Below are 25,228 nucleotides of genomic sequence, written 5' to 3'. Positions count from 1 at the left end.
TAAGTGATATATAGTTAGAATTCGGAAATCAGCGAAATCAAATTTAAAATTAATTACTAGTCCAGTGTCAGTACTGAATGAGAATACAGTACAACATATGGTAATGGTTAAGCAAGGTGATAAAGAAGCCATCCATTTTAGACTTTTTTTGTTCAGCTATCATCTGAAGATTAGTAAGACGGTGGAGTACCATTGACTCAGCTGCTGTGGCGCATATATGCGCCATCACCCTAATCTGCTGTGGCGCACATGTGCGCTAACTGTCCGACTCTATTTTAAGATTAAAATACATATCGTTATGGTTTAAAATTGTTTAATTTACATTCCAAACATACTCAGCAACCACTAAAAAAAATCACTAGCGTGGAAGAATACATTCAGTCAGAAAAGTATCGGGAATGGATTATTTATTTATGGTTCCAAATTCAAATTTTTGTTTTTTTTGTTGTTGTTAGATTGGCACAACTGTTTTCCATTTTGGCGCGGAGTTTGAGTTGCATCTGTTGTTTACATTAAATACAGTGCTATTTTTAGTTATATCATATCTAGTGTGTATTGCTAATTTCATAATGGATAAAAACATCGAACAAAGAGTTTGTCTTAAATTTTGCATTGCCAATGGAATATCGTGTTCGGAGTCACTGAAAATGTTACAGAAGGCTTACGGTGAATCGACTTTATCAAAAACTCGTGCTTATGAGTGGTACAAAGCGTTCAAAAGCGGTCGAGATGTGATGGAAGATTTGCCTCGCTCTGGTAGGCCATCAACGTCTGCAACTGAAGTTAACATCGCAAAAGTGAAGGAAATAGTGACTGAAAATCCTCATTCAACTTTGAGAGAGATAGCCACCGAACTTTCTGTATCTCACGAGTCGATCCGTACCATTTTAACTAATAATTTGGGTATGAAACATGTTGCCGCTCGGCTAGTCCCAAAAGACCTGAATTTTTTTCAAAAACTCAATCGCATGAGAGTCGCTGAGGACATGCTAGAACGAGTCAATTCCGACCCAACATTCATGAAACGCATTGTTACTGGTGACGAGACGTGGGTTTACGAGTTTGACATGCAAACTAGTCAACAAGCTTCGGAGTGGCGCCTTCCAACTGAACCGAAACCGAAAAAACCACGCCAAAGTCGTTCAAAAGTCAAAGTCATGTTGACTGTTTTCTTTGACTATCGCGGTGTTGTGCACTCGGAATTCTTGCCGGAAGGTCAAACGGTAAATAAGGAATATTATTTGAGTGTTATGCGGCGTTTAAGAGAGCAAATCCGACGAAAAAGGCCAGATTTGTGGAAAGAAAATTCTTGGATTTTGCACCATGATAATGCACCTTCGCACAAGGCCATCATTGTGAACGAATTTTTAACCAAACACTCAACAAATACCATCGAGCAACCACCATATTCACCAGATATGGCTCCAGCCGACTTTTTTCTTTTTCCTAAACTCAAATTACCACTTCGTGGCACCCGTTTTCAATCGGTAGAAGACATAAAAGAGAATTCGCGGCGAGAACTGACCTCAATTCCGGAAACAGCGTTTAAAAAATGTTTTGATGATTGGATTATTCGTTGGCGTAAGTGTATCGTTTCTAAAGGGGCATATTTTGAAGGTGATAAAATAAATTTGGATGAATAACAAACAGTTTGTGTATTATTATTGATCTTTTCCTGCTACTTTCTTGACAGAGTAGTATACTTAACTTATTATTGAGAAACGTCCACACTGATCGAGCGCCCGATGGCAAATTGTGTCGCCCAGGGCGTACGGTCTCTTTTATACTATTCTTGATTGTATCACGTGTTGTTTACTATTAAGTAAAAAGCACGTGCTACCGTCATGAATCGTAGCAAACAATATTTTAAATAATCAAACAGTATTTTTAATCTCTATAGTATAATAATTAATTCGGTAGATAGCTCGATAATTTTTTTAACAAACACGTGTTATTAGCCTAGGATTTCAAAATCATACTCATTATCATATTAAATCATAAAAAAAAATAAAAATCATAACTAATTAGGTGTAAATTTTTAAACAATATAACACGTGCAATGTTATAAAGATTCAGTACAGGAATTTGGTCGTAAAGTAGCTAAGAATAAAGCTAAGAAAGTGAGTACGTACTGTGTGCAATGTAAGGGGGAGCCTCACTTTTGTCTAAAATGTTTCAATTATGTCCATCGCTAATATGTTGATGCTATAAAAGGTTTCTTGTCTCATCTTTTACAGCATGTTTTGTCAAATATTATGGCTAATTATTTATATTTCTAATGGTTGTTTGTAATTATGCTTACTAATGAGAACTTTATTTTATTTTTCAGTAAAACTGATTTTTATGTTTGTATTTCATTAAAAAATAAAGACTGCAAATTTTCGTTTAAATAATAAAGACTAATTTGAATTATATATCCTGAATTTTTATTTTGGTTACTTTTTTCGCTATCTTTAATTTTTTCAATTCCTTACAAGGTATATTTGTCCCACTGCGCAGTATAGTTCTACAGCGCCGTGCCGGTCACGGAGTACGAATAAAGTAACAGTCAGTATGGCCGGCGGCGAGAAAAAGTAGTTTGAATATGACTATACGTTGAGGTCACCGGTGACCCCCATGGCGCTATGATAGAGGAAGGGTGAGGTCACCGGTGACCCCCATGGCGTTTAGCGTGTTAAACAAATATCAATCTGGTTTTAGGCCGACGCATAGTACCACCACTGCACTTCTTCGAGTTACAGAAGACATTAGAACGGGCATGGAACATAAACAAGTCACAATTTTAGTATTAATAGACTTTAGTAACGCATTTAATTTATATTCACATTTGTACTGTTGACATTGATATCCTTTTAGCCACCCTTTCCCGTTGCAACGTCTCTTCTTCAGTGATTTCTTGGTTCTCCAGTTATCTTCATGGACGCCGGCAACAGGTTCGTAACGGTACGGATGAATCAGATTGGTGCGAATTGAAAGCTGGCGTCCCACAAGGCGGTATTTTGTCTCCTATTTTGTTCTCAGTTTTCATAAACTTGCTTTCATTATATATTAACTGTTTCTATCACTTCTATGCTGACGACTTGCAGCTTTACGTACAGACGAATATTGATAACATGGAACAGGCCATTGATTTGCTGAATCATAACTTAAATGGAGTTCTAGACTGGTCTAATCGATTTGGCATTTCTGTTAATGTTAAAAAGTGTCAGGCTATAGTAGTTAGCAGTTTCTATCAGATTAATAATATTGACATGAACACCTTGCCACCGCTGATCTTTGACGGAACTATTATTGAATTTAGTACGACGGTTAAAAACCTTGGCCTACACATTGATACCAACTTTCATTGGGATTCACACGTTGTTGCAACCAGTCGGAAAGTTTACAGTGTTCTGCATTATCTGCAACGCTTAAAACATTTTCTTCCAACAAAGACGAAGATTATGCTTGCCCAAGCACTTCTTCTGCCTATAATTGATTATGCTGATGTGTATTATCTGGATTTAACTGAAGAGCATTTCAACAAATTAGAACGTCTTCTAAACAATTGTATCAGGTTTATATTCTGCCTTCGGAAGTACGATCATATTTCTGAATACCGTTCTCAGCTAAAATGGCTCCCCATCCGTAACCGTAGAAATCTTCACATTTTATGTCAGCTCTATACCATTCTCAATAATCAGCTTGCCCCAGACTATCTTAAAAAAGACTTCCAACTATTAAGTTCTACTCACGAAAAAATCCTTCGTTCTTCAAATAAGTTAACTCTTGCTATCCCTTTTCACCGTACAGGTATTGCCTCCAATTCTTTCGTCGTTATGGCTGTTAGGCTCTGGAATTCACTTCCTGAGTCCATCAGGATATCCCCAAGTCGTTCTAGTTTCAAATCGCGGGTATACGGGTTTTTCTTAAGTCGCGAGGGTATTTAATATCGCCTTTTCACTAATTTCGGTAATCGCTGTACCTATTTATTTATGTATATTGTTTATCTATTGTAGTTTTTATGAATGTATATTGTTTATCTATTGTATTTTTTATGTATGTATATTATAATTATTTTATTTTATATTTTGTGTAGGTATAAATATATTTATTTAGTTTAACCCCACATGAAGTTCTCTGTAAGACCCAATGGTTGACTGGTAGATAATGCTTCTAGCATTAAGTCCGCCAATTGTGCTATACATTTGTATCTTGTGCAATGAAGTTTAAATAAATAAATAAATATTTTTATTATTCGAAAAATCTTATTATAAATAAATAAATAAAGAATTAAACACAAAATTGTCTTGACACCACTTTTTTAAACAGAGTGCATTTTTCAAAGCACACCTTTTTTATGATGAACACAATTTAACACCTGATTATTCTCCTCACAATAATCCTCATATAATTTAAGTAATTTAGGACAACCCTTTTCACCCAGTTCTATAATTTCACAATCGTTGCATAACTCTTGAATCCATACAATCTTCTCATTTCCTTTAATTAAGACTACAACTTACCGAAGATAACTTGGTTTCCAGATAACTCTAATAAAATTATATCAAAGCTGGAGAGCTCATGTGTAAATAGCGTCGAATTTTTGAATTTTATGTCACTTACGAATACGCAACAATACAACTCATTAAAAAATGAAATAGGTCGTACGCTTGATTTAATATTATCCAATGATGATTGTTTTTTGACACAGTGCGATGCGTTGCTGAGCCCTGTGCCGCACCACCCAGTATTTTGTGTATTTATAACGTTGGAACAAAATATTTCCTGCATGTGACGAAAACCACTTTCCAAATACTGTTTTAAAAAAGCTGACTATGCCTGTATTAATAGTGATTTGAATCAAATCGATTGGTATAATATTTTAGGTGACTTAAAACCGGACCAAGCTGTAAATGTTTTCTACGAGACAATATACAAAATTATTAGAATATATACGCCGAAGATTAGAGAAAAATCCGTACGGCACCCAGCATGGTTCACACCTCCCCTCATAAAATTATTTAAAAATAAAGAAAAGGCCTGGTTTAAGTGGAAGTCGTACGGAAATGTTAGTGATTATGAATTATTCTCTCTATACCGTAAGAGATTTAAAGCGGAAAGCAAAAAATGTTTCGCACAATACATATCCTATGTAGAAAATAATATAAAAGATAATCCTAACTATTTCTGGAGATATATGAAAAATCTTAATAAAAAAAAATCGTCAATACCATCTACTATGTCTTACAAAACTACTTGTTCGGATGATCCCGCTCAAATTTGTAATATGTTTGCCGAATTCTTCTATTCCGTGTACGAACCATCATCGTTTGATGAGAGTGAATGGCAGCCTCCTAAAGAATATCATGATAACTGCAGCTATATATCTCATATAGATATATCAATCGAGAAAATACGTGAAACATTATTTTCTCTTGACATTTCGAAGGGTGCTGGCCCTGACAGTCTACCGCCTATATTTTTTAAGTATACAGCACATAGTCTTTGTTTACCTCTTCATATAATTTATAATAAGTGTCTGAAATCTGGAGTATTTCCCAATGTTTGGAAGAGGGCTTTTATCGTACCTATTTACAAGAGTGGTGATAAACGTAACGTTGAGAATTACCGTCCAATTTCAATACTCTCCACTTTGGCGAAGGTCTTTGAAAGTCTTGTTCATGAAGATATATACCCATGGATACATAACCTAATCATACCAGAACAGCACGGTTTTGTGAAACGGCGGTCTACTACTAGTAACTTGTTAATTCTAACCAATTTCTTATTTAAAAATATGGATCGTCGTACACAAGTTGATGGAGTCTACACAGACTTTCAGAAGGCCTTCGACAAAGTGGATCACAAACTGTTAATGTCTAAAATAGCATACAACGGGATTCGCGGTAATTTACTGCGTTGGTTTTCTTCTTACATTTCGAACAGATTGCAGACAATTGTAATAAATGGCTATGAGTCTACGCCTATCGTGGCAACATCAGGAGTCCCGCAAGGCTCCATATTAGGACCATTGCTTTTTATTATTTTTAACGATATAAACAGTTGTTTCAAATATTCAGAAATATTGCTATATGCGGATGATCTTAAGGTGTTCCGAGCATGTTCAAGCATAAAAGACTGCGAGCTATTACAGGAAGATCTACATAGGTTATCTTTTTACTGTGCACAGAACAAATTACATTTGAGTCTTCCCAAATGTCATGCTATTACTTTTACCAAAAATAGAAATGTCTTTAACTTCCAGTACGTCTTGAATAATACAACTCTGAAAAAAGTAAGTTCAGTTAAAGACCTAGGTGTAATACTTGATTCAAAATTACATTTCGACGTCCATGTCACCACTGTTGCTAACAGGGCTTATAAAATGTATGGTCTCGTCATGAGAGCGGCTCATAATTTTAAACGAATATATACTTATCTGACTTTGTATAGATCACTAGTTCGATCACAGCTTGAATATGCAACGCCAATATGGAATCCTTTTTATGATAAATATATAGACAGTTTAGAAAAGATTCAGCATAAATTTCTTCGTTCTGCACACTATAGATGTACCCGTTCTCACTTAACTTATGATGCACTGTTACAACATTACAATTTATTGAGCCTCGATTCTAGGCGACTATATCTCAGTTCGATGCTTTTGTACAGGATATGTAACAACAAATTTGACTCTTCAAGTCTTTGTAACCAAATTAGGTATACGGTGCCACGATCCGCTAATGTACGAGCCACGCGTGCGCATCGCTTGTCTCATTTAGATACTTGTCGCACAATAGCAGGGGTACGCGCGCCTCTAAGACGGCTTGTTCATATTTATAACAATCATTGCAGCCACTTAGACATATTTTTGCTTTCGCAGCATGGATTCAAAAGAGGATTAATGCAATCATTAACTTAATTTTTTTTTTGTTTGTTATTTTGTTTAGCTTTTTTTAACAGTTTTAATAGTTAATTCTTCCTTTTCATTTTGTTTTTTTTTTTGTAATTACCTCGTACATAACAGTTTTTGTCAAAATTTTATAATATGAGCTATTCAGCAACACACTTACCTAATTCTATGTAATAATCTGTGGACAGCGTTGTTGATTACACTTAAACATAACACTATGTTGTCAATCTACTTAAATTAAGTTTTGCGAGTGTAATTGTTTGCTGACCTAAATAAAATAATAAATAAATAAATAAAAGACATTTTTACTTTTTAAATATGGAATTATAACTCGCCGGAATTCTCGATAATCGATAAACCCTTCATACCAATGTAGTTCCAGATTTTTTTCTAAACATCGAACTCGCTTTTTTTCTTCATCAGAAAGAGTTTTAAAAGAATAAGGTAATAGATAAACCAAGAAAGTTTGTGTGTATTCCTTAGTTGCAATCGAAAATTCCTTAACAATAAAATTATTTTTCAAATCCTTAAACCCTTGTAAATCTATGATTATTGTATTAGCATTCATGATAACTTCTTTACAATATTGCTCAATGGCTTGTATTCAAATATGCAATCGTTTAGTATCAGACAATATGCAGCCGTTTGATCGAGTATGTCTTGGTCAGATTCGAATTCTCAACTCTCACATCAATTGATCCCTTTAACATTTCATGCTGTCGTGAACAGTCTATAACAAATAACGGAGCTATGTCTCTAAATTCTTTTAATCCCATCAACGGCTCCGCTCGGCGACTATGATAAGACTGTTGAAATCTTGCGTATTGTTCATATATTAATGAATATCTATTGTCTGAGAAACTAATATTTAAACCTTCATACGGATAATATGAAGAATTTAGAAATACTCTTACGTCTCGAATATGACAATGGTCGAACTCTGCCATCGACATTGTTGCATTACTTTTACGGTTTGTTTGTAAAGCAATAATAACAAATCTTGGTTTCTCCAACTGTGATGAAGGTTTAATGGACCAAGTATGTTTCCTGGTTTTGGGTAACAATGGGTACTCATACAAATCCCAGTTACGAAACGCTAAGGTTATCGCTCGATCCTTTTCTAAATGTTTAAGTAAATTGATTCTTTCACGGTCCGACACTCGAACATGAGGAACTCGCCAAACTATTTTATTTATAATTATATCTTCGACAATTTCTCCAGAACTTAGTAATAAGGAATTGAGATTTGTATTACTTCTCAATAGTACTAATTCATGTTTACAGTTCATTATGATTTTTTCATAATCTTCTGCAAAACCTAATATTTTATTTAACGGTATATACACAGAAAATCCTCCATCGGAGGTAATGCCTGAAGGAGACCAACCCCAAACTTTTGCGCTTTTGGATTCATTTTCATTCAATGATAGATAAGATTTAATTGTTGTGGTAATATCTGCATTTTTTATCTTATCTATTTCTATCCCATTTAGTTCATATCTTATATCTTGAAATAGTACAGGGTTGTTTACGAAATGCACACTCGGCACTTTTTCTTTGCCAGCGTTATTTTGTTTATACACATCGACTCTGCCCTCAATATACAAACAGCTAAATGTAGGCAACACATACAAGGCTTGTTGATTAATCGGTATCCGTATTTCATCATTTTTGTTAAAACTTGATACATAAGGCTTATACGAATGATATTCAAAACTTTCTATGCTATTGTCGTAAGACGCTGGTTTTTTATTGGTTTAAAGTGCAAATACAACTATACTTCTTCACCGCGTAAGTTAATTTGCATGTTTTCTGCGTCTGGCAACCTTATATTGAGTGAATTCATTGAGCTCTGATTGATTCTTGACAGAAAAGTAAATTAAATTCTTAGGTATTTCAATAATTCTGTAACCAGGGGGTAGGTTCGGTACAAATTCATAAATAATATGGCTTGCTTTTCCGTTTACAAATGATCCGCTGAAAACATCACATTCGATGCGTACGATAGTTGTTGCTAAAATGCTGACAGGATGCTGAGATTCAGTACTTATATTAGCTTTGATTGATTCTCCATTAATTAATTAAATCCTAATATTTTTCCGATTGAATTATTTTTATTAAAGTGTACATCTTTGGAACAAAAAATTCTTGTTTTTAACGTATTATTATTACAACCCAATTTCAACGCTGCATTCTTTATGTTACTTTTCAGATAATCACAAATATCTTGAAACTCATACGATCGTTCAGGAATTTCAATAACTTCATCGTTTAAGCGTTATATCGTTTAGACTCTTCAAAGTTTTTCTGAGCTACTTTGTAATCATTAACAGCCTTTGCTATACCTGCCGCGCCACCAGCAAGTGAACCTAAAGCTGACAGACCGGCAAAGATGAGCGGGATGGATGATGGGAATGAGCGGTAAAAAGCCTCCGCATTTAGGAATGGGTATACATCGTGGTAAACGTGTACGTGATCCGTTATTTTTAGAAAATAGTCTTTTTGCGGTTGCATATGCATAGTTTATAGTTGAACGTTTGTCCTTTGATTTAATATTTTTAAGCTTAGATTATATATTTTTCACTACTTTTATAAATGAACGAACTCCAGCGCCAGCTTTGAGTTTTGCTTTCATTGCATTTTTTACAATCCATGAAGCCAATTTTTCTCCTTTTCCAGCACTCTTCGATTTTATTCTTTTCTTAGCCATATTCAAAAGGTCTAAATCTGCTTTATGTCGAATGTTTAAATCCTTATTATTGTATGCAATATCGTGGTACATACAAGCTTCACAAAACTGATATCCAGGAATATGTAGTTCGAAAGGTAAATTATTGATGACGTTATTTAAAATACCTCTTCCCTTCTTCATAGATATTCTTAAAATGAAGATATTTATTATGACGCTCACTTTATATTACAATAGTAATGCATTCTTGTCCACCCAACTATTTTCTTTTTCACTTAAACCTAACCACTTTACATAAAGTTTATGACCTTTACGTTTAATAACTTTTTCAATAAGATAAAGTTCTGGAAATTTCGTTTTTTGTAATTCATATTCATAAAAAGCTCCCAAAATTTCCTGTTTATGTTTGTCTTCTAATAGGTATGTTGGTGGATTCGTATCATTTACCTTGACAATAACGAATATTTCTGTCGACCAGTTGGGAGTGTATCCTTTATAAAAAATCACCTTTAAATTTACTTATCCGAACACTATCACCAACGTGGAACTTAGGCTTGCGATATAAAACTCGCTTTTGTGCACGCAATATGTTACATCTAACATGTATCTGGTTTACTTTATTTACGTCGACTGGCTTAAATTTAGTAGTACGGTGAGTAGTATTGTTATATTTTTCTACAACGGAATTTAAATTTGGTCCTAACCATAACAACCATACAAACTAAACATTTTTTAAAGATTACATTTTATTGTACGAATAACTCTTTCCACAATAGAAGCTTTTTTGGTGGAGTAGGTGGAATAATGATTAATGTCATATTTTTTACACAATTTATTAAAAGTATCATTATAAAATTCTTTGCCTAAATCAGTTTGTTAATTTATAGGTTTTCGTTTTGAACGAGTTAAAATTTCAAACATTGCTTTTGTCACACATTTTTTGTTTTTTTGATTTTATAGGATATGTCCACACATATTTTGCAAAAGTATCTATTACAACTAAAACATATTTATATCCTTTGTTAAAATAAGAATATTTCTGAAAATCCATAAGATCAGCTTGCCATGTCTATTCCTTTTATAATTGTAAATCGACGAGGAAAATTTCTTCCTGCTGCTTTATGAATTTCATCCACTATGTTTTTTTTGCTCATTGTGTTGGTTCAATTTAAGTTCAATCAAATTATCTATTTCTTGTTAAATAAATCGATTTTGTCTGATGTAGACGAACGGTCAGATGTAGCTTTTTCCAATTTTTTAAATATACTTGTATATTATCATTAACCACTCTTATTTCTTTTCTTAACTCTTGTAGTATATTATCGACGTATGCTTTGTTCACTGCTTCATCGGCTTCATTTGGAGATGAAAGACCTTTTAATTTAGATGTTTTCAAATCATAGTGTCCAGCATCAGTTTTCACCAATGTATCGTTTAAAGTGTCGATAAATTCCAATAATCGCAAACGTTTATGGACGTGATGACCGCACTTATCTACATTCATTGCTGTCTAGATGATTAGAGATCTCGAATTATACTGCTCATTTTCTGTGGCGATAGCTGTTTATGTTCTATATTTATAATTCCAGCTTCTCGTAATTCTTCTATGACTGCAATAATTTCATTATCTACACCACTATTGCCAGCCGCTCGTGATCCTAACAACAATTTTAATCGTTCTACCAGTTCGTTGGGATCATCCCAATAAACATAATCAGTATATTTTTTTACTTTTTTCAGAAGTGGAATACCTTTTCCTTGAGGGAGACTTTCTACACTTGAAGTCATATTTTTTGAGAATTTAAATAAAGGCTTAATGACATTTATGTATTTAAAACCTTTGTTACTGTTTATAGGTTTAGATGACTCATAATTACGTCGATGTGCATTAGTATCAATTAGTAACAATTTATAATTTTGCAAGTCCTCCTCTCTGACTTTTTCTAGATCAGGTTTCCTTTTAAATAGTAACTCTCTTAAACCATCTGTCTTCTTTAAAATTCGAGTTCCTATTTTTAGAATGTTATCATTATCGAAAACACGAATATTGCCAAGCATTAGTTTTCCCCGCTCATGGCTTACTCCAAAAGGTATAGCATCCATTACTTCTGATGATGTAGACCACGACAAAGTTTGACGATTATCTGGAGAAGACGCAATAGATTTGAACGAACCTTCACTGACATTATGATCTTCAGAAGGTGTGGAAATTAAAGTTTTGTTGTAATTATTAGGAAAGTCGCTTTCAGAAACAGTGTCATTCGATTCTTCATTGGATGAATAAGACGATGTACTTTCATTTTTACATTTTTTCCCAACAGAGGTGATGTAATTATTTTCATTCTCAACCCACTTTTCATTATTTTTATTGGCTATCAAATTAAGCGGATCAAGAATAGGTTTGAAAATTTTCTCCAGTGCCATATTATTTACGTTTTTTGTATCGTTAATCATCCCCACTTTTCTTTTAACAGCTGCTGCTGACTTAACTATTTGTTTTTTAAATGTTTTTTCCATTTTACTGCTTGATATTGTGTTCAGTCGCAGATCACACTTAAAAATGACCCTTCATTATCACTACATTGTATTAAGTATGTTAATCTAGAACTATAAAAGTGTCAAATGCTGACCTATAACATCCTTTGTTTTTATCACAATCCTTATTAATAACAAGATAACTAAAAGGCTTTTTCCAAACTTTTGAACACATTTCACGAAATTGATTCCATGACATATCAGACCCAACATGCTCATCATAAACATGGTTCAAATTAATGTCATCTTGTTTAAATAATACGATCAAATTGGAATTGTCTCTCACTAGTTGTTTAGGTATTTTTGTATATGTTTGATTAATATAAAAACAATCAATTTTCTTATGTCGACCCATAGCAAAATAATCTTTTATGCTGTTCTGATTTTCGCAAGCTACATCATCAAATATTGTAATTGAATCAGGTAGCGCTTCGTGAGGACTCAAAATTTAACAATTGTGATTGTATTTATGAAAGGTTGTACCAGAAACCATGTTCATAACTTTCTCTAAAAATAAGTATTTTGCTTGATATAAAGATTTTGAATAAACATATAAGTTACAAAATCGCGGACCATCTGTATGTAACAATAAACTTATTACTAAGTTGGTTTTTCCACAATTTGATGGACCACAAACGATACAACGTATTGTGTTCGGCAGAAGGTTTCCGTGTCGTTTTGGTTCTTGTGATGAAGCAGGACAAATACAATCTAATTTTAGTGAGTCTTTTTGTTTCACAAATTTCATTTCTAGTTATTAGCATGTGCTTAAACTCGTCTGCAGTACTCAACGAATTTGAGCGAAATGAATTTAGGTTTAACGAATAAACACGTTTTATAATTTAACATGTAAAATCTTGTTGGTAGAACAGGAATCAGGAAAGTACAACAAAATAATGTTTGATGGATAGAATGAATCATGTGTAAAAAGTGTGTTCGGTGTGTGATCTTTCCACGAGCTCGCGGGTGATTCTTATCAATTTTATAATGGAGTCAGGTAAGTGCACTCGACTAATGTTTTGTTTTTGTTTTGACACAAAAGTGTCCCAGAATTCCCAATAAACATCTACTGATAGGCAGCAGGAATACTATTTAGATGTGATCGGGAGGGGTTCGGTTAGGTTAGGTTAGGTTTTTTTTTTTTAATTCTAGCACCCTTGAAACAGTTCTTCAAGGCCAATGCCTACCTTGAGCCTTTTCCATGCCAGTTCTCGCATTTATTCCTCTCGCTCTTTCATACTCATACCATTTTTCTTCACACTTCATCTTTTGCTCTGTCTACGGGTGGGACGCCCGTCTATCAGGTTAGCTAATTCTTATTTGTTTTTATTTTTTTTCCTCTCTCTTTTATTAGTGCCGTGTGGCTCCCGGCACCAATACAAAAAAGAATAGGACCACTCCATCTCTTTTCCATGGATGTCGTAAAAGGCGACTAAGGGATAGGCTTACAAACTTGGGATTCTTTTTAGGCGATGGGCTAGCAACCTGTCACTAGTTGAATTTCAATTCTATCGTTAAGCCAAATAGCTGAACGTGGCCATTCAGTCTTTTCAAGACTGTTGGCTCTGTCTACACCGCAAGGGATATAGACGTGACCATATGTATCTCTTTTATTCTTGTGGGAAAATAAGTCGACAATTTCTTTATTTATTACAATAACACATTTTCTTACATACATTTCTTAACTAACAATTTTTCCTATACTTACATTTTTTTACACAAAAGTGTCTTACGTCTTATCTCGTCGTTGATAGTAACAACACCGTAAGGGGCAAATACCATGCCAGCGCCTTAACGCGTTACGTGGGTAAATCTCCTGTAATTGCGCATCAGCGCCATCGCGGCAGACCAGCCAAGTCACAGTCGGGTCGACCATGTAACTTGGAGGGGGAGGATATAGCGGGCAACATTGTAGGCCCTTCCGGGGAGACATCGCGTCACTCTCCGCCCCCCTCGTCCATACCACGCCGTTCCCAGCGCCCGCGTCGAGGACCACCCGTGGGCCTCATTGAACAAGTCAGTCTTTTAACAACGCGCAGACCGGTGCGGTATGCACTTCTTATTAGCGAGCGAGTTTTGTTATTTCTTTTTATAAGTTACCGAAGCAAAGTTGTTATCCCGTAGTTGGCTTTTACTTCTCAATCTCGCCCCGCTATATTAGTCATTAATTGTGGTTTAGCCAGAAGTCTAAGGTCTCGAGAGTAGAAATTTGTGGCAGTCAGAACCTGAAGTAGAAGCTTGTTTAGCCCACATATCTACTGTTTCATTACCCTTGATTCCTGAATGGCTTGGAATCCAAGCAATAATTACATTAATACTGGAAGACTGACATTTATATAAGGCTTCTCTTATTTTCAGGGTAATAGGAAAGTTATCCATTGCATGGAAGGGTCGTTTCAAAATATCTTGGAGGCAGCTCAAAGAGTCTGAGAGGATAAGTGATTTGTCCAAATTGTGAGATAAAACAAATTGAACAGTTTCAAAGAGAGCAATGGATTCTCCAGTAAATATAGAGGATTGTGAAAAATATTTAAAACTTAATAAAAGATTGAATTTAGGTATCCAAACTGCTGCAGCAACATTAGAGTCCTGAGATAATTTGGAAGCATCCGTAAAAATGAGGGTCCAATCAGACCATTTCTCACAAATGATCTGGTTGAATATCCTATCAGCACCAGGAAGATTCTTGGAAAGTCCTATGTTTAGAAGAACATTAGGTTGGATCTCATCTTCCAACCTAATGTTCTTCTAAACAAGTGGTGGAAGTCAATATCAAAGATAGGATTTTTGGAGAATTGGGCAACTGGGTGGGGAAGGTTATCTATTTTATCGAAGCTATTAACCAAAGGGGGGTGATCTTTGTTAACCCAATATGAAGAAGTATGACAATAGTCTGATAGAGAGTTAAGTATTTGTAATAAGGGATGAGAAAATAATTGGATTGTTTTGTAAAGAAATCTATCAGCTAAAAATTGTCTCCTTAATACAAGAGGAGGGTCCAAACATTCAACCTGAAGGGCATTTGTTGGAGAAGATTTTATAGCACCGGTTATAATTCTGTGACATTTATGTTGAATTTTGTCTTATTTCGCCAAAGCTAATTTGTTGCATGGTTGGCTACGTACAAGGGCATTATAAATTAATTTTTGACTATAGGGATGGGAGCCCCAGCGGACTCCAGAGAGAGACCTCATGACATTAACTCCCTTTTCAGCTTTTTGGACAACATGGTTTAAGTGAGTAACACCTGTTAGTTTGGAGTCTAAAGTAATTCCTAAAAAATTACAATTGTCTTTTTGAGGGATAGTTTCATTATTAATCGAAACAGTTAATAGGGGCAAAGATCTCTTCCAAGTAAAGACGACACAGTTTGATTTAAGCGGGGAGATAGATAATCCATGGTCTTCTAACCAGAAGGCTTACTCCCGACTCGCAATGCCAATACACAATGCCAATCTCAATGCAAGAAACGTCATTTGGCACTCTTGAATTTCACACTAGCGCCACATTGGGGCGAAATCGGGCGGATATTGAGTGAACTAATTAATATTGAGATTGTGTTCTGGAACTTGACAATTCGGTACTCTTGAAGCCATTTTGACAGCTCGACATTGCGTTGAACTTGTGTTATTCTTGGATATTGTGATAATCACAATAAGGAAATAGTAACTTTGTGAAAATTGCGTATACATTTTACTTGTAAAAAAGTGCATACAATGGCTCGTTTGGTGTTGCAAAGTGTAATTTTCAGTGATGCCTGTAGAAAGGATTTGCGAGAAACGCGTAATTTGCGTAGGATTGCTCGGTACGCCGATAAAGCACTTGCTATGAGTGATGACGAATTTAAGCGAAATTATCGTGTCACCAAGGCATTGTTCCATTATTTATATCAAGAGCTAAAACCCTTGATGCAAGCTCCTGAAAGAAGAAGTGATATCAGTACAAAATACAAGGTAATTTTGTTTTAAATTATGTGAGTACTTTGTGTTAGTTTGTGATACAAACAAGTTTGCAAAAGTACCTAATTGCTTAATTAATTAGTTTTGGTCTACAGATACTAGTAGCACTTTCATTCTATGCAACTGGCAGCTACCAACGCCTAGTAGAATGTTCACTAGGTACTCCCATGTCGCAGCTATCAGTATCTCGGGCATTGAGGGATGTGACAGCAGCATTGAATCACCCGACAATCCTGCATAAATACATAAAATTTCCTCAAACTATTCTAGAACGCAATGTTATTAAAAGAAGGTATATAAATTGTGTTTAAGACATGACAATTAATTTTATTTGGCAGATAAATGTGTGTTAATATCTGTGTTTGTTGTAGGTTTTATGAAAAATTTCGCATTCCTGGAGTAATAGGATGCATAGATGGAACCCATGTGGCAATAGTACGTCCTGCTGAAAATGAAGAAAGACATTTTAACAGAAAACATTTCCATTCAAGAAATGTATTAATAGTATGTATCCCTTTTATATGTTTATTACATAAATTCATAATAACCTTTTTTTATATTACCACTACATATATTATTTATTTATTTTTAATTTATTTTTGTTACAGATCTGTGACGCGGACTTAAATATATTAAGTGTAGATGCAGCATTTGGAGGTGCATCACATGATAGTTTTATCTGGAACCAGCATCCAGTAAAAGATCATCTCATACAATTGATTAATGCTGGTGAATCTGTAACTTTGCTTGGTAAATATTTTTTTTTATATTGATATAGGTAAATTTACCATTCTTTATTATGTACATTTTTTAAATAACACTACTATTTTAGGGGATTCTGGGTATGCACAAAGGGAATATATGATGACGCCGATCATGGATGCTGCTGCAGGTTCTCCAGAGGAGCATTATACTAAAATGCATGTGACAGCACGCAACACAGTTGAGCGAACTATTGGAGCGCTCAAAAATCGTTGGAGATGTTTGTTGGGGCATAGAGTATTACATTACCACCCTGATGTTGCAGCAAAAATCATAAATGCTTGCTGCGTGCTCCACAATATGTGTAACCGGGCTCATTTAATAATGGAAGATGACTGACAACATCAATATACCGAGATTTGTTTTAGAACCTGCACAGCAAGAGAGAGGTGGAGCTTCTATAGAGCTGCAAAGGGGTATAGAAGCTAGAGCAAATCTCGTGCGACAATTGTGAGCAGCCCGTGTTTGATGTGTTGCAATATCATCTCAGGAGTAAAGGCTGTTGACATACACCGGTTGTGTATGCAGCATGACAGGACGCATTTCATTTATATATTATTAATATAATCTACATACATACATACATAAAGTCGCGTCTATATTCCTTACGGGGTAGACAGAGCCAATAGTCCCGAAAAGACTGAATGGCCACATTCAGCTGCTTGGCTTAATGATGGAATTGAGATCCAAATAGTGACAGGTTGCTAGCCCATCGCCTAAAAAAGAATCACAAGTATGTCGCCTTTTACGACATCCATGGGAAAGAAATGGAGTGGTCCTATTATTTTTTGTATTGGTGCCGGGAATATTAAAAAATATATAAAAATATTAAATTATTTAATTAGGTATATTTATTAGACTATTCGTTCGTTCGTCTTTCATTATTTTCATTTCTTATTGCTGCAGCAACATCCAATAAAGCAGCCGCGACCCGTGCGCCCGAGTCAGAGACCGCAGCAGCAAGCTGGGCCAAGGCCTGCGCATGCAGCATCTCCGCTTCGACGCGCCTCGACTCGATCTCTTCAAATCGCCGAACTTGTGAGTCCACAAAAGAAACTCGCCGGTTCTGGCGATTTTGTTGAGCTAGTCGTGGCGCGCGGCGACTTCCTAAAAAGGATAAAGAAATTAGTCCAACTTTACTCATTTGGAGGTCTCATTTTAATACAAACAACATCATCCATAAGGTCGCAGGTGAAGCCGCGGGGCAACATCTAGTTTTAAAATAAATAAAAATATAATGCCTACCTGAAGGAGGCGCATTATTTGTTTCGCCTGGCTGCTCGTCATGTTCCACCTGAAACTCTGCTTCCATTGGAAAATTTTGTTCCAGAGCTTCAGGTACAACAGCGGCAGAGGTGGAAGGCAGCTGTAGAATGGGTAAAGCTGCATCAGTGATGGATGGCAAGATGGAGGAGCTAGACTGTAAAAGGAACAAAAAAATTAAAGTTATTATAAAATCACTTAAGTGAATTATATCGATGAATGTCACTTCTTATTATTATTCAATGTTATTTTTTAGTTCAGAGTTCAATTTTGTTAATATTATTTTACTGATCATAGACTTAATTCATGTAATTTTAATTGTACACTATTATTTCATTAAGCGTGTTAGAATAATCTATAGCCAATATACTTAATATAATGTTTGTAAGTTAATTGACGTCGTTGTAGAAAATGCAGCAGTGAAGTTTGTTGCGCCGCTTCTTCTTCACTTGCTTTGGAGGCGGTAGTAAACTTAGTTTTAAGTAAATTACTGACGTCAATTCTTGGTTTCTGAATAAACATTTTTTTTTTACTTTTTATATTATTTTACTTACTATTAGGATTAGGCTTTTAATATTAATATACTGTAAGATTTCTTCAAGAAACTTTTATTTAATAAGTACCACCAAACCAATCACTCAATATTGCGTTCTCTAGTAACAAAAAAAAAAAGGCGCCGGTGGCCAACTTAGGAACTAAAACTTTCGTTCAAAAACTAGTAACTAAACTTTAATACTCCCACTTAAATTTTATAGTACAGACTCTATAAAATTTACACAAACTTCTTCAAAAGTTACAATTTATTTAAAATACGATCTCTATTAATTTCAAACTTTGCTGCAGGCAATGCTTTTGTGAGAAAGTCAGCAAGTTGATATGCACTTTGCACATATTTTATTTCAATTATATTTTCTTCAACTTTCTCTCTTATAAAATTATATCGTACATCGATATGTTTCGATCTTTTGTGATAGACAGGATTATGTATGTATAAGCTTAATGGCACTCTGGTTATCAATAAATAGAGTAACTGAATTTTGTGGCTGTTCAATATCATACAAAAGTTGTCTAAGTATAGAATTTCTTTGGCTGCTTCGCTAGCTGCCATGTATTCAGACTCAGTGGTAGACAATGCCACAGTATTTTGTTTACGACTGGCCCAGGTAATAGGCCCCCCATTGAACATGAACACATATCCTGTATTTGACTTGCGCGAGTCTAAATCTGCAGCAAAATCTGAATCACAAAAACCAACTAATTCAGTTCTATAATTATAAGTTACTAGCTTTTGCCCGCGGCTTCGCCCGCGCAAATGTATTTTAGATTATAAGGATATGCCATAAAATTTCACCCATTTTTTAATCCCGTATCGTGCGGGACTGTTTTAAGTTAATATTTGATTTAAATTCATAATGGCTTCTCCCGTCTTGACGTGTCTCCGTCTCTTTTCGTTCTGTTCCGTCCCGTCCCAACCTGTTGTGTCTCGTCCTGCCCCGTCCAGTCCTATCCTGTCCCATCCCATCCTATTTAGTGCCATCCTGCTTTCCGCAACTGATACGTATTTTTTACTAACCAATATTTAAGACTTCTCGCACTTCGACACCCATCAAAAAACGAAGTTTCATACAAACTTCCAACCCTCATTTTTCGCCCTTGAGATGCAGTTTTCAAAATCCAATGTTTTAATGATTATTTCATACTAACCAAAATTTAATTCTAAAATTTCATGTGCCCAACGTTAAAATTGTCGAAATTCCGCGATAGGAATGCAATTTTTTAAATCTTATTACTGTATTCGAATTTTTTAATAAACAAATCTTACATTTCATGTGTCCAACATTAAAAATGACAAAGTTTCATACAAACTTACTACCCCTATAGGAATGCAATTTTCAAAATCCAATAAATGAATCAATATTTTAATCTAACCGTGAATTTAAATCAAATTAATAATTCAAAAAAAAAAATCTACTAAACCAAATATTATAGAAATTAACCTACTTATAAACCTATAATACTACAGAATTGCAGATCTAAACCCTAAACGTGAATACCTCTAATCCTATAAATAAGTACTATATAAATACAGACCTTAACAAATAAAAATAAACAAATTCAAATTAATGTTTAATTAAACCAACCAAAACAACAACTCAAAATCAACCAATGAACATATTTCAATTTTCAATACAAATGAACAAAACACAACGAAACGTCTTCAAGCATGAATACGAAACGACTAACAACTTATTAACTAAGGTTGAAAATGCAATCAAAATCATAGAAGTCTTATTGATTGTCGAACGACAAACGATAGCGACTTTTACATTACATGGTGGCGCCATCTATTGCTACATTATCAAACAAATTGTTCATTGAAGGAATAAATTTTCTAATCTTTTGCATATCAAAAATTAACACTTATTAGGGTTCCTCTTAACCCATTTGACTATGTTGGGGGTCGATTTTTGAAAAAAAAAAGTAGCCTATGTTTGAACGCGGGTTTTAAACTATATACATACATACCAAATTTCATCAAAATCAGTTCAGTGGTTCGGCCGTGAAAGAGGAACAGACAGACAGACAGACTTTCGCATTTATAATATTAGTATGGAGTACGGATATACCTATACCCGAAAGCTCAAATGCTGACGTGTGGTCATTCTGTACTTACATATTTACCTAATATATGCCTATACCCAAAAGCTCAAATGCTCATACAAATATCATGTCATTCTGTAATTCCATACTTAATAAAATACGTATACATATTACCTATAATTTAGAATCAAACGAGCTTACCTTGTGAAGTTTGATATCTAATTATACGAGTGTCTTGACCGAAGATGATTACATAACATGCAGCAGTATGCGAGTTGATACCATCTTCACCACACTTATAAAGCTATATTTATTTTATTTTTATTTCTTTTTAATTGAAATTAAAAAAGTGTATCAATTGACTCATTTACGGCGTCCATACACCCCGCCACTTCATCTGTCCGTCACTTTCATTCTTTAGAGCAATTTTTTTTCGATTATTATGGGTGTTTTAGGGCGAGGTGGGATCGTATATATATATATATATATGTATCGTATATATCGTATGATCGTATATATGTATATATATATATATATATATATATATATATATATATATATATATATATATATATATATATACGATCCCACCTCGCCCTATATATATATATATATATATAATATAAGTCTATTTGGAGAGATAATAGTCTTTAACTCGTCGTTTGAATGAAGTAAGAGTTTGGGAATCGCAGAATATCATGCGGTAAGGAATTCCACAGTCGTACAGCATGAGCAGAGAAGGAATAAGAGTAGAAGGAAGTCTTGTGGGTAGGAATAGTAAGAATGGTGCGCAAATGAGATCTGCAAGGAGAAGATCTTCTTTGCGAAACTCTCTAGTTCTGTCAATGTAAGATTTTAAAGTTAATGCTGGGCATATTTTAGGGCTTTCATTGATAAACGGTAAGACGATTAACGGTTGGCACGAACCAGGCCTGGAGGTCTTGATTAGAACTTCTATTTTAATATGTATTTTATCAGGATAAAATGAGATATTTTTAATAAGAATTAAACTTAGTGTTTGCATACGTTGTGCGGATGCGAGGGCAAGAAGACTTATGCATTTTACAGAAAGCTCTTTTAGTGTAATGGAATCATTAGAATAATAATTAGATAAGAAATGTAATACTAAATTTGGGTCCCAAGTATTGTCGTATTTGGGACAAGGTGGTTTAAGGCGATATATTCCTTTAAAGAAACATTTAATGTAATCATTGGCAGTGATATCCTGACCCAATAATATAGATAACGCCGAACGGTGACTATTAAGCGTGCTATAGCTTGCACCGTCGTTGAATTTTTCTGTCAAATATTCCATTAATTGTGTTATATTTGCATCAAGAAAAATCAATATTTTTCTCGGTACACTATAGCCACCAAGATTTTATATATGAATTATATTGATTAAGTGTGTTAGTTGCAAAAGAGGACATAACGATTTCAAGCGATGCAGCGGGGACTCCGCTTCAACTAATAATTTAAATATATAAATAAATTCCCTGCCATCACGGTGAGATCCCCGTAGAGCAGGTGTGCGGCTCTGAAAGGTAAAATTAGAAGGTCACTGTTAGGTTCGAAATAGATTACTTCAGATACGAGTAATTTAGACCATAGTGGATACCACGGCTGCGTGGGCCAGTAAGGTACTACTAGGATGCCCTCAGCAGGGTCATTCCTTATCTTATGTAAAACTTTAGATATTAAACAAAACGGTGGGAAAGCATACAAATTCAAGTCTTCCCAGCTAAATGTGAAAGCATCAATAATTTCAGAATTGGGGTCTAGTTTCCAGGATGCGTATCTTGCACATTTATGATTTTGGCTACTGGCAAATAAATCAAACCCTGGGACGCCAAGTAAATATTTAATTTGTTTGAAAGCGTAATCTGCTAACTCTCATTCAGTATCGATGTTTGTTTGACGTGACTCGTAATCAGCAATATTTTCTTTAAATTGAATGTATGAGGCGAAGACGTAAATATTGCGTTTTTCACACCAATTACAAAGATCACGTGCAATATTGTTTAAATGGCTATGTTGTATACTCCCCCATTTTATTTATATATGCAATAGCCGTTGTATTGTCTAATCTTAACAGTATATTGCTATCTTGGAGGTGTGAGGGAAATATCTTGAGCCCGTAAAAAGCAGCTAGCAACTCCAGAGTATTTATTAGGAAAGCTGTGTATGATTCCAATTCCCGTTGGCAGACTCGTTATTGCAAACTGCACCCCAACCAGTGGTTGACGAGTCGGTAAATATAACAATAGAATAGTCGTTTTGTTGGAAGGGACAATTTGCAGAATCAATGCTATTTCTCCACCATAATAAATCTTCTTTTAAAAAATCTTTTAAGACTTTTCGTTTATTATTATTAATCGAATAATTAAGGGCCAAGATTTTTTCTCTCTAATAATTTAGTATAAACCCATCCGTATTTCACGGCTGGGCACGCTGACGTCACTAATCCTAAAAATCTAGCGAGTTCACGAATAATGATACGAGTATTTTTAGTTTTTAACAGCCTATTTGCAAACAATTTTATATGAGTTTTCTTTTCAGAGGGTAACGACAACTGTATATTTTTTGTGTCAAAAGTAAAGCCTAAGAATGTGCACTTTTGAGTAGGTTGAAGTCTGCTTTTCTTTTCGTTAATAATAAAACCTAACTTAATTAAGATTTCTTTAGTGTCACTAACATTATTTAAACATTCGTAAAATGTATTACCGATGCATAAAAAACCGTCTTAGTATATGACTGATAAATAACCTAACGAATGTAAGTATTGCGATACAGGCTTTAGTAATTTTGTGAAAACATATGGGGCAGCGCAAAAGCCGAAAGGTAAAACAATAAATTCAAACAATTGGTTTTTGTAGGTAGGTGAATCCCAAGTGAATCGAAGCCAAATCCTATCACTGTCATCAATCGGTAGTAAAAAATACGCGTCTTTTAAATCCAAGGTTGCCATGTAATCATTATTATGTAATAATTTAATGGCTGTGCGGTAATCCTCCATTTTAAAATGGTCGACATGAATAAATTCATTTAATTCCTTTAAATTCAATATGAAACGATGACTACCGTATCGGTACCGTGAAAATAGATGAAATGAATTGTTTTTCACTAGGTGAACAGGGTGATATAAACCCCGATTTTAACAGATTAGAAATGCAATTGTCAATGATGTTTACTTCATCACATGTGTATGACCTATTTTTGGGTAAAAAGTTTTGCCATGGTTCAGAAAAAAATGGTATTTTATAACCTGAAATTCAGGACAAAATTATATCATCACTTGTTATCTGATGCCATTCATCAATAAAAATTTTAAGTCTACCAGCAATTTCGCCTACCTCCTCTACATGATCTTCCGATATTGTTGGCGGTTGGTCGGCCTCGCGTTGCTCTGCTCGCGACGACGTCGGTCTCGCGAGCTCGCCGGGCGCCGAGCGGCAGGGGCGGGGTTCACACGCTGCTCGGCTGGTGCTCGCGGTGCCCCCCTCGCGTTTAAAGCATCCGGGCGTCGATACCCTGACGTGCTAGCCTGCGGTTGCCCCGGCGCCGGCGGCTTTGTGAACTTCAGTTCTGAAGCGGATTTTGCTATGATTTTAGATGTTTTGAGGGGTTCAGACAGGTCTGAACCGAATAACAGTTCATCCATTTTAGTATTTTTTATAACATCCCTTTTCTGCTTGCTTATGGAATTTATACATACATACATACATATAATCACGTCTATATCCCTTGTGGGGTAGACAGAGCCAACAGTCCTGAGCGGACTGATAGGCCACGTTCAGCTATTTGGCTTTAAGATAGAATTGAGATTCGAATAGTGACAAGTTGCTAGCCTATCGCCTAAAAAAAAGAATCTCAAGTTTGTAAGCCTATCCCTTAGTCGCCTTTTACGACATCCATGGGAAAGAGATGGAGTGGTCCTATTCTTTTTTGTATTGGTGCCGGGAACCACACGGCACGGCATGGAATTTATAGGTAATAATAAATCGTCTTGGCAGAGATTCTCTGTTGTGGGTATCGCACAATAGTCGCCCAGCGTCACTTAGGGTTTTCACAATATCCTGGGAGATATTTCCAGTTTGGGACAGTGCTAAATTAAGTGCCTTGCCAATAGCGGAAATACAGCTAGCCATTTGATTTTGCTTCTGTTCACTGTACGAATCTCTCTTGCAACTTGATTCACCAAGGGCAGATTTTAATTCAGGGTTGAGTTTAGGAAGTTTCATAAAACTACAATTCTCTGCGGGTAGATGTCGTTTCATAATCTCAACTTTATCTTCCTTGGGTAACCCGTTAACTAGAATATTTCACCTCACAGCTAGATCTTTATGGAGATTTTCGCCGTAACTCTTATCTAAGGTGGGGTCAGCGCCTAGCAGGTCTAAAATATCTGGGTCTAAGCCCTGATTTTCTTCCAACAACGTATCCTCCAGCGGCTCTTCCGCGGTGACCGTTAGGATCTCGTCTGTAAGGACGAAACTAAGGTAGGTGTAGTAAACCACGAGTCTA

At 35.2% G+C, this 25,228-nt stretch overlaps 2 protein-coding genes across 2 annotated transcripts; one reads left to right on the top strand and one right to left on the bottom strand.

Annotated features, from left to right (window-relative positions):
* Positions 1-11,102: 11,102 nt before the first annotated feature.
* Positions 11,103-12,101, bottom strand: LOC132904020 (uncharacterized). Its single transcript, XM_060953945.1, has one exon. The coding sequence runs from the start codon at positions 12,099-12,101 to the stop codon at positions 11,103-11,105; it is 999 nt and encodes a 332-aa protein (XP_060809928.1).
* Positions 12,102-15,816: 3,715 nt separating this feature from the next.
* Positions 15,817-17,179, top strand: LOC132904019 (putative nuclease HARBI1). Its single transcript, XM_060953944.1, has 5 exons — positions 15,817-16,072; positions 16,174-16,370; positions 16,450-16,582; positions 16,687-16,828; positions 16,911-17,179. Exons 1-5 carry the CDS (start codon positions 15,836-15,838, stop codon positions 17,177-17,179), a joined length of 978 nt encoding a protein of 325 aa, XP_060809927.1. The 5' UTR covers positions 15,817-15,835.
* Positions 17,180-25,228: the final 8,049 nt, after the last annotated feature.

The sequence above is a fragment of the Amyelois transitella genome, chromosome W, assembly GCF_032362555.1.
Source record: "Amyelois transitella isolate CPQ chromosome W, ilAmyTran1.1, whole genome shotgun sequence".
NCBI lineage: Eukaryota > Metazoa > Arthropoda > Insecta > Lepidoptera > Pyralidae > Amyelois > Amyelois transitella.
Note: the sequence above shows the minus strand (reverse complement) of the source record. Positions and strands in the feature narration are given on the sequence as shown.